Source organism: Ixodes scapularis, unplaced genomic scaffold (genome assembly GCF_016920785.2).
Source record: "Ixodes scapularis isolate PalLabHiFi unplaced genomic scaffold, ASM1692078v2 PGA_scaffold4__175_contigs__length_147842914, whole genome shotgun sequence".
Lineage (NCBI taxonomy): Eukaryota > Metazoa > Arthropoda > Arachnida > Ixodida > Ixodidae > Ixodes > Ixodes scapularis.
The window spans coordinates 16,490,504-16,501,664 of NW_024609879.1; the positions used below are offsets into that span (position 1 = coordinate 16,490,504).

The 11,161-nt window shown below is 46.6% G+C and overlaps 1 protein-coding gene across 1 annotated transcript in view; it reads right to left on the minus strand.

The window, feature by feature from the left end:
• The window catches only part of LOC8040935 (4-coumarate--CoA ligase 1-like), a 56,040-nt gene extending 46,417 nt beyond the window's left edge, over positions 1 to 9,623 (minus strand). The window contains exon 1 of the mRNA XM_040221665.1: positions 9,495 to 9,623. Within this exon, the coding sequence (XP_040077599.1) occupies positions 9,495 to 9,623 (129 nt within the window). The remainder of the gene's footprint in view (positions 1 to 9,494) is intronic.
• Positions 9,624 to 11,161: the final 1,538 nt, after the last annotated feature.

The window sequence follows — 11,161 nt, forward strand, 5'->3', positions numbered from 1 at the left end:
ACTTCCTCTGGGACACCCTTGTATGGCAATACCGCCTAGAAGACAAGACATGCACATGACGTCGTCGTAAGGCTGGACTCCACGGAATCAATATGCTGCGTCACAAGACGTCCCGTGACGTCATGGTATCGCGTGACACCGTGAACTCGATTTTACGGCCAGATTTGGTCGGGAACTTGGCGTCACGTGGTAGGACGTCGCGGAACCTGATGTCAGTTCAAGTCCGGCACATTTCGCCGCTAAATTTAAAAAAAAATTTGAAATCACTCGACGTGATGTCACGTGGTACCCTGACGTCACGTGACGTCTATATTTCTACAAAATCTGGTGCGTAAATTCACTAACGGACGGACGAATTCCTGGGATAGGGGGTTCAGTTCAGAGAAGCACTAAAATAACTTCCCCCAGTTTTATGCACGAGGGGCTCGGGGGTGTTACGATTATGCGGGCATCCAACCCTTGGAGAGTATCGGTCGAGTTAGATTACAGATAGCTGACTATCATGGTCCAGCGCAAAACTGCTCTTCGTTGCTGCGTCTTCACAGGAAAGTCCAAAGAAAACAGTCTATGCCAGAAAAATGTTGCCATCCCCATATTTGCGGGAAGAGGAGCGGCGTCAATTTGAACATTTGCGCCGTTGACGACGGCGGCGCAATGGTGTCCAAATAAACGCCAGTAGCGTGGAGAAAGCGAATAACTGCATTTCTCGTATTTGGGTAGCAAGAATTCACGTCGGCGCACAGTTCGAGCATACTATGCCGATAAACTAAGGAACTATTCTTTTTGCTTGTTTTGTTTCTCAAAGAATACACCCGAAAGGAGTGGAGGCCAGCATGCAATTAAGTATATATACATAAAAAAAAAACGACGGACTGTTATAACGTGTTTGTTTTATGGCAGCAAAAAGTAGAGGCGCCACTGGAAAGGATCAGGAAAGCTTCGGGGAGCGCGATATCTAGGCGCCCGGGACACCAGTCACTTCAAGCTCTAAAAAATGCTTGGAATTTTTATTTTTCTTGCAACCTGTCTTTTATTTTTTGTATGCCTGCATCTAACGTTGTGAACACGTGACACGTGAGAACACGCGCAGTTTGTCTGCGGCTGGCCAACTGACCGAACTCTCCCATAGTCTCACAGCCTCCACTGTTCTATGGTGCCTGCATGGAGCGAGTGTCCGACCGGTGGGTTTAGCTTCCTATGCTTCCCATGCATCAAAAGGGGTCCTGAAGTGGCAACAAGTGACGTCACAGAAGCCGGAGTGTCACGCTGTCGGATGTCGCGATCCTAGCGGTTTATCGTAAAAATTCTGGCGAAAAGCACGAGCAATCGGGAGTGTCGCAGTCGTCGCGCCGTCAACTTCTGGCTGCGGAAGTTTCCGTGGAGTGTCACACTAGAGAGAGACCGGCAGCAGAACAGGCGGCTGTCACATCCCCCACCGCTGCTGGGACACCGTCGGGGTCGTGACGGGCGACGGCATGACACTTTTATGACGTCATCATGAGGATGGAGAGACAGTTTTTTTTGAACGCTCTAAATACTGCAGTCGTAGATGCGCTCCAGGCGCTATAGTTACACCACTGCCACACACGACCATTTAGAAATGGTCGTGTGTGGCTAGAGCTATACTTACGACCACTTCATCTGCGCGCTTCCTATGGAAGAGCCTGCTCCCGGCTAAGGGCCGAGTTTTAGCGCCGCCTAGTAAGAGGCGTTCTCCCTAGGCAGCACGAAATCTCGGTCCTCCCACCTCGTCGGGTTCTTCTGTTATCCGTGGGTGCATGCCAGCTGATGGCGCTCTCTGGTTTCCAGCGCGTTCGCGCTGTAAAATGTTTTTTTCTCTATGCAAAAATATCCTGAAGGAGTCCAATTCGTTGACTAGTTTCCTTTTTTTAAGCTTGCGCAGGCAACACCAGAGGGTATTGGCTGGGCCAGCGCCCCGTCAACGCCGTAGAAGCCAACACAACCTGGTGTAGAACGGAAAAGTCGGGAAAAAAAAAAAAAAAAACGAGTTCCAGGCGCCGCCACGAGGCGCCGCTGAAACTCGGCCTTCCGGGAGGTGTGTGCTGGAGTGTTTCGATACGGAGTGGTCGTAAGTGTAGAGTAGGTCGTGCTGCCACACGGTAAAATTTAAAATCAGTTCCATCGACTCAAACTGTGTTTGTTCGATTTGTCCAGAAAGTTCTGAACAAGTTCTTTCCGAGTTCAGAAGAGTGTGGGAGCTATAACGTAGCTAGAGGTTCAGCTGGTGCCAGTGCCTATGAGACTTCCGGTATGCCAACCTGAACCGGACAGCGACCAGTCTACTTTTGTGGTGCTCCTGTGCATTCCTATGGGAAAACGTGCGAGCATGTTGTCTCTTCGCCGGAAAATACCATGGATTTCTTTGGCTATTTTGGTCGTAACAAATAGTATGTACCTTTATTAACTGTGTATAATTGTAACTGCTATAGTCATAGCATTTTTCTTCATCTGTCAAAGCTGTTTACGGTTGCTATATTTCTGGACCAAACTTCCGACGATTCTCAGGCAAGAAGCCACCGAAAACAATGTAGAGTGTGTTCAAGGTTCGCCATCATTCCGGTCGCGCTTATATATTGCTGATACGCACTTTCTGTCCCGATATAAAAATGACCACGTCGTTCATATTTACGAGTGGTTAAAAACATTCAAAACTTAAAGAATAAACTATGTGGGCTATGAAAGGTGTGTTCTTGTATTATCTTTTATGCAAGGCAGCTTTTATAAAGCACCTGATCTCTGGCTTCTCACCATTTCTAAAGATTTCGAGCGTGTGTGTGATGTTTTGAAAGCAGAACAAGCATATCCGCGCATATTCATGAGCAGAAAGAATACAGCAGTACTTCGTTATTGAAAATCGAATGATATTACGTGGCCTTCAATTTATTTTGATGACCTGCATGCACAAAGAGTTAGTGATCCGGTGTTGGTGCATAGTTCTTGCAGTCTCTCTTGTTTTCCACACGTCCTTTGTTCGTTTGTCACGTATATCCTCCATGTTGAAAAGCGCCGGCGCCGTGTTCGCGCTAGCAGTGTCCGACAGTGGATAAATATACGTACAACGCCATAATTTTAAAATAAAAAGGCCGCAACTCCCAAATTATTTCGTCCGCGTGCCTGGAAAGTGTTCCAATCTGTACTTAGCTGCTACCTAGTGCGTACAAATTATTCAGGATATTTGCTTTTATAATCAAATGCAGGAAGATCGAAAACGCAGTCGCTCTTTTCATAGAAATGCATTATTGGAAGTGAATTTTAGACTGCTTGCTCCCTGCTTCAATTCGCGACAGCAGACTAGCGCCAGTTGAACCTCTAGCGTACATTAGAGTAACTCTATGGTCGCGAAGCGGCAGCCCAAAACCATATCTCTACATTCGGCTCTGCGCAGAGTGCAGCCACAACGTTGAAAAGTAACTGCGACAAAAAACAGTTTTTTTTAACAGCCTAATTTGGACAACCATGTCAGAAAACAAATTTTCCGGAAGAAAAAAAATTACAGAAATATTTATTGCGTGAGACTAATTTTTGCGTCTATTTCGGCCGTTTTAAATCGCGCCCAACAAAGTGGGTGATGCGTGACGTTTAGCACACATTGGCTTCTATACTTCTCATTGGCTAAGACTTTCATTGACAGCTTGAATCTTTGTTGTTAAACCTCTGTTATACGTTGTAATTTTCTTTTGAACGGCATATATTTACGTTTAAAGAAAAACTCGTGTAATGAGAGCTATAATTTTTTACAAGAGGTTTACAAGACGGGCACTTCCGTTTGGATTCATTCCATAACAAATAAAAGCTTCGCCATTCTTTTATGGCCGCCGAAGTCTCTGCTCCCAAGTGTCTAGCCCATGGGTGGCCAGGCTGACCCGGCTTAAGAGCCGCAAAACAAAACCACGAAACTTCCAAGAGCCGCGAACCTGGGGGGGGGGGGGGGGGGGGCAAACTTTTGTCTAAAGCAATAAATGAAACTCGAACTACTTTCAATCTATCCGAGTCAAAAGCAGTCGAACTGTGCGTAAGGTAGCAGTAGCACCAAGACTACCAAACCACAACCTCACTTTCGAATTAAAACGCGTTCCATTTCTCTTTTTCGGGAAGTGATCGTGTGAACGGTCGGGAGGGGAGAGGGGGGGGGGGGTTGGTGAGGGAGCCGCGAGCCGCACTTTGACACGCAAAGAGCCCCATACGGCTCGCGAGCCGCAGCTTGGCCACCCCTGGTCTAGCCTATCTCGACTACTCGTTTCGTCTAAGTGAGTGTTTCGTGTTGACCCAGGTGCTTGAGTGAGACTTCCCGAAGTGAAGTGGTGTGTGTTTAGCAGCCGTCGCCAGTGTTAGTGATAGGAAGCGACGCGGGGTTTGGCTTTCATAGCGCGGTTTGTTACTTTCGTTTTCCTCTTTGCTTTCTTAAGGCCCGTTCACACGATGCATTTTTCTCGCGCATCTAATGTCGCGAAATGTAGTTTCGCGAAATGGTTGCGCCGTCTGAACGAGTCCGCAAAGGACGCACGCACCTAAAAAAAGTTGCGCGCACACCTCGCTTCTGGATCGAGCTTTTGCTGAAAATGAAGTTAGCTGAGTTTGAGACGTCGTCCTGTCTATTTTCTGTCCCTTCTACGATTTGATGCTTCTTCTCTACCCCAGTCTCAGGTTATTTCAACATGGTTAATATTCACCAGCTCGCCTGCACCCTTACGATTTTTTCTTTGCTGAAACTTTGCCGAGTCTTGTCAATCACTCTGAGGGCGCCGCCAATGGCCGCTCAGAAACGCTTTCACGTGGCCTTTGAAGGGGGAGCCAGCTGTTTGAGAAGACCACTTCACTGCCGGTGTTGGAGACGAGCCAAATCCGAAAAAACCGAAACCACGAACGATGGTACTGCCGGCGCTTCCGCAAGCACGTCAAGCACCACTGAAGGAAAAATGAGTAGCATATCGGAAAAAAATCCAGCGGTGGACGAAGACAATTAGCGAGAGTAGGCGAGATTAGACTAGTGCTCGTAGCATTGTTGTCCCGACGATACCGCTGGATCAGAGACCATCGAGTAAACTGAAACCAAGCTTGCTTTGTTTACAAGCGAACGTGAAACCATGTGCGCTCTCTGAAACAGTTGGCACGGTAAAAGCGGGGCGGACATGGGCGCCGAGAAGTAACCAGATTGGACACGTAGCGTTTCTATGAATACCATGTGCATTGATAGGAGCTTTGGCAATGAATTGGCTGCGTACGGGCTCGGCGCCAGCACATGTCCTGCAAGTACAGGTTGCCGCCTCAATCGGCATTGCGCGCATGCGAGATCGCTCCAAGTAGTGCAGTATGTGAGAAGAAAAAAAAAATCAAAGTGAATTGACTACATAAAATGCGCAAAACAGGTTCCCAGATAAATTGCGATATGATTCGGAGCGCCACATTATGGTTAACACCGAAACTATGTTCGCGAGTCTAAACGCCATCGTTGTTGCACGTGAAGCGGTACGTGTGAACGAGCACATTTCGCGAAACTTGAGTGTCGCGAAACTGTTGCGCGCCTAAAAGATGCATCGTGTGAAAAGACCTTTAGCGTGCTATGTTTTTTTTTTTTTTTTTGCTTACGCGTGCAAATGCCGTCTTTTTAGAGATGTCACTTCCTGTAAAGCGGCGCCGTTGCTGTGTAAAGTGCTGCGAGATGAGTGATCGCGATCGGGAGTCTTCCAGCTACCATGTCGCCCCGAAAGATCACAAGCTGAATGCTATTTGGCTGCAGGCAATCGGGCGTTCGCGTAGCGACTAACGAGTCCAGGTACGTTCTCGTCATTTCGTTCCGGAGGACTTCGAGATTCGCCCAGAATACACCGAACGTCCACGACTGAGATACAGCTGTTACGTAAAGAACCTGGCGCAGCCAGGTTATTACGTAGCAGCTATCTGAGAAGCCTTCGGACGTCCCAATTCTGCGTTAGACGACAGATTTCTTTTTGTCTCGGCTTCCGAACCATCTTACGTAAGGTTGTTTGAATTGAAAGTGTACTGTTATCGTAAATCTTAGCTTGTGATTACGCCTTTGTAGATCATCTTATTAGTTTCGCTGGAGAGACGCCAACGACGGGAATAACAAAATCGTTTGCATATTTCGCATCCCTCGCAAAAGCACTTCCCCAATCACCTTGCGAAACACGGAGTCCGCATCTTCCTGACTTCCCAGTATTTTACCTGCCTTAGAGCAGTTTGTATCTGCTAGCAGGTTCTGTATCTGCTAGTAGGAACGTTCGCAGTGTTCTCCATGCGGCGGCGTGTTGTAATCAGACTTGCGTCCGTTACTTCAAAAAAGTAATTAACTACAGTTACAAATAGTTGGCCTAAAAAGTAATGGATTACTGTTACAAATTACTCCCTGTAAAAAGTAATCAATTAATTACTTCGTTACTTTACTCGATCGCTTTTGCGTTACTCCAAAGAAACACGAAAAAGACACACTATATACTGCGTGTTTGAAGGGGAAAATATCGGGCCCCATCAAAATTAAATAAAAACTGCAACGCATTCAGTACTATGTACGCATCATTTTAGGCTAATAATTTTAGGAGAACGAATCTATAAAATTATAAAGGACTTAAACAGGTGCTCAAGATAAACGAGCCTTGCACTGTATGCAACCGTGACAGAACTAGATCCCGTGAACATGCTACGAATGCACTTGGACGGTGGAGGCACGTACACCATTCGAATTAATCCGAGTTTGGCATGGCAGCTACTTAATAGACGTATTGCTAAATTACCCAAGCATCAAGGTGAATCCTGGGAACGTATGTACACGCGTCGCACGCGCTCGCCTACCCCGTGTAAAAGTTTCAAAGTAGATAACCAAACTAAAGCGTTGACGAACGCGCGTGCAAGGTGCCATTTGTTTTAGGCATTTGCATTAGAACTGTTACTGTTGCAGGCGCCAGCACGTGAAGCGCATGTAACTACACTTGGTGGTTGAGTAATTTAGCAAAAAGTCTACAGGCCTATCGCTTAAATACCCAAGCATCGAGAAGCATTCCGGGAATGTAGTTACACGCGCTGCGCGTGCTGGCGTTGGCAGTAGCATTATTGAAGCAGAAATCGAAAACAAGTGGCAGTTCGCACGTGCGTTCGCCAACGCCGTTTTGTTACGATTTATTTTAAATCTTTAATACAGGTAAGGCAAGCAAGCGCGGCGCGTTTAACTGCGTTCCCTGCATGGTGTTTGATGATAGAGTAATTTAGAAATAGTTCTATTTCTTTTTGACTGCGTGCGTTTGCGTGGGCTTTTTGACTGTTTGCGTGCGTAATCGTCATGTTCTGTCCCGCGCACTTGCATACTTTTTAAGACTTTTGAGAGATCTCTTGTTCCATGCATTTGTAAACTCACAGTTCTGTCCATGGCATCATTAGATTTGATTTGTGTATATGACTATCTTGGACCCTGACCTGATGTGATAACAAGAATAAAATGATACCACCACGCCAAGGTGCTGGCCTTTTTAATAAAACAAGAGAGCAAGTACAGTGTTGTTCCCGTTGCTCAATTCAGTCAGAAATTAACCAAGCTCATCTGTCTCTAAAAAGATAGTCAATTATTTTACAATTTTTGGTTTCCTGACGATTTTTATTATAGCACTTTTCAGCAAGTGCTTTTGTTTTAATTTTAACTCTTTTTTTTTTTTTTTTTTTTTTGAGGGCGTGAATTTTGTGCTCGTATCTTTGGCAGTTGCTTCTGCTGATCGAAGGTTACCGCAGCCGAGATGCATTCCTCAAAAAAGAGCTCGAGCTTGCAGTATTGATCTGCGGTACTGTTGTACATTATAAAAAGCTGGGAAGCAAAAAATACAGCAAAACAAGAGGCAAATGAACACAGATAAGTATAAACTGTGTGAATGCGTTAAAAGACCAGAGCTACATTTCGAGCGAGAGTGAATGGGCGATGTGAGATCACGATGGCGCATGCCATTCTATCCCTCGAGATATGGAAACCGGTCTTGTAGCCTGTTGTCTGCGGGCCGCATGCCGCCCGCGGGTCGCGTGCTTGAGACCCCTGGCATAGAGCATGGGCTGAGCTACAGATGTTGTTAGTGTTGGGCTAATACCATCTTTAATTAGACAAGAGCCGTTATCCGAATGTTTGGTGATAGTTATGAGCCTGCGAGCACGCGAGTACGGTCATAAAAACCGCCTACGTCACGCTGCCACGTGACTCTTGGTGCGAAGTCGTGACGTCATGTTACATCACGCTGTCAACAAGGGTAATAAATCCAGCGACTTTCTCAAATTTAATCGACTTGACGCAGTGAGAAACATGCCGTGCTAATACAAATGCGCCGCGAAAAAAATAAACAATTTATTATAGATTGAAATTCTGTATATGACGATTTGATCAATACATGGATATAAAGCTGGGAACTTTTTATTCCCATATATTCATTCTTTGATACTAACAAATAGGCAAATAAATTACTTTGAACCGGTTACCGTATATTTTTTCCGGTTCGGTTCCGGTTTTAATTACAAGATGGCGGCAAAGATTTCGGCTCGGTTCTGTTCCGGTTCGGCTAAAAATAACAGTTCGGTTCCGGTTCAACACCCTGATTACATTTAGAATTTACCAAGCCTCAAACGTAATGAATTCCAGTTACAAATTACTTTCGTTTACAATTAACAGGTTACTTCACTCGTTACGCTGGAAACTGCTTTCACGTTACTTTTCTGCGATTATCAAGGAAACAATACAAACAATATTGGTGTTTTTAAAGATGTTCTGCAGCATTACTTACCTTTTTTCGTACACCGTATTACAGTATTGATTGTAAAAATCAATATGGTACTAAAAGAAATAATGTACGTGCACTCCATTAACCTGTAAGCTGACAAGCCAGCGAAAGCTGAAACCACGTCCACCACCCCGCTAGCTTACGGCGACAGGAAATGATTCCTGGAATTCTGCGAAGAAAGCTCACGGTGATCATGCTCAGGAGCAGCGTCTACCTCCGGTAAGAGATCAAAAGGACAACAGCAGCTCGGCCTTGTGTCTTGATCTTTGTTTTTCGCATACTTGTACATGCCTTGTACGTCATTCCAGTGGGTCTAGTGACCGGACACACAAAACATTGTGTTTTCTTTTCCGTTGTTCTTTCGTTGAACTTGCTATCCGTATGCTGCTGGATTGCCTGATAACATTGCTCCAGTTTCTGGGTTATGTCCTTTTATTGAAAACGTAACGAGTAATTAAAGTATTCCGTTTCTAATATCTATAACTAAAATAGATTACAAAGTACGGCCGCAATACATTAACGTAGCAATTACAAACATATTTCATAAAGTAACGGATTATAAAAAAAAAAAATTTGTTGTAACGGATTATTTCCCAAGTCTGGGTGCAGGCGTTGATTTTTACGCTTCATTTTAGATCGAGGATGGGTATTTCAGACAACCTATATATATACAAAAGCACCATTAAATTGAACATCTCTTTTCAAGCTTACCAGAGCAGTTCGGCAGCCATATTGATCGAGGAGCTGTTTCACCACCTGGTAAAACGTCATTTCAGGCACAGGCTCCGATGGGTATGGGGAAGAGACAATGCCATTTTCGATCCGGGCCTTTAGTGCCATTCTTTCTCGACGCGTTGTATTAGATTACCTAGAAGAAAAAAGTGGTCGGCGCATAGATTTACTCTGCTTCATAAATATCCGTAGAACTACGGCCGGAGCTGAAGAAACGTCCAGGGACTCCTGCCGCATGACGATTTCGGGTGAGCAAGAAGCGAATGCCCGCGGCTAGGGAGTCCGGTGGAGCCAAATGTTTCTTTGAAGGATCCCTTTAAAGGGATGCTTCCACGGAATTTGAAAGATACCCGTCGTGTTCAGAAATAGGCTGAAATGATACACAATATACGTAAATGACAATCGCACGTTTTATTTTGTGCCTGATGGTTGTATTTTTCGTTATAACCGGCCCACCGCGGCTAGCGCTCGGAGAGCAGCCAGCGGATAGCGCGCCACAACCGGCGCAATCATGACGTAGTTTGTCTCGAGATGAGCAAAGCTGCGGCGAGGCTGACGTGGTCAGGACAGAGGTCGGCATTTTAGGTCGCCGTCACTCACCCTCACCCTCACAGCCACACTCACCTAAGCCCCTCACTAACCCACACCCTCCAAGCCGCCTCGGTGGCTCCGAGGCGAGAGCGCCGGCCTACGGATCCCCATGTGGCGGGTTCGAATCTCGGCTGAGGTGTCCGCAATCTGACGGAGGCGTATTACGGAGAAGGCGCCGTGTAACCGAGCTTTCGGTTGCGCGTCAAAAGATCCGCAGGTGATCGAAATCAATCCTCAGTCCTCCACTGGGGCGTGCCAGATGCCCGTCGTTCGTTTGGCACGTAAAACCCCCAAATTTGACTTTTTACTCACACCCTCACAGCTACACACACGTTCAGCCCCTCGCTCACCCTCATCCTCACGATCACTCTCACCTTCAGCCCCTCACTGAACCTCACGGCCCTCACGCCCCTCACGCACTCATGGCCCTCACCCACTCACCGCCCTGATAGCCTTCACAGCCCTCACGCACTCATACCCCTCACGCACTCATGGCCCGCACGCTCTCACGCACTCACCGGCCTTATGGTCCTCACGCACTCATACGCCTCACGCACTCGCCGCCCTCACAGCCCTCACGCACCCATACCCCTCACGCACTCATCGCCCTTACCGCCCTCATGGACTCACCGCCCTCACGCACTCGTGGCCCTCACGCCACTCACGCACTCACCGCCATCGCGGACTCACCGCCATCAGGGCCCTCACGCACTCATAGCCCTCACGCCCCTATGAACCTTGCGGCCTCACCGCCCTCACGGCCCTCACGCCACTCAGGCCCGCTCCAGACGGGGCAATTTTGCCCAGAAACTTGACGTGCAGAAACACGGGCCACCCGCTTTCACACGCAACAGTCAATTGCTGCATTTTGTCATCATCATCGTGAAATTTTATTTTTCTTGCACTATTTAGACACACAATTACGCTCTATAACGTGTTTTTATGGATTCAAGTCTCGTTGAGAATACTAATGCATATTTCTGAAACAGTTTATTTCCAAAAACGATCAATTTCAAAATAAGAACCAAGTCTTTTGTTGTCATCACCACCGGCAC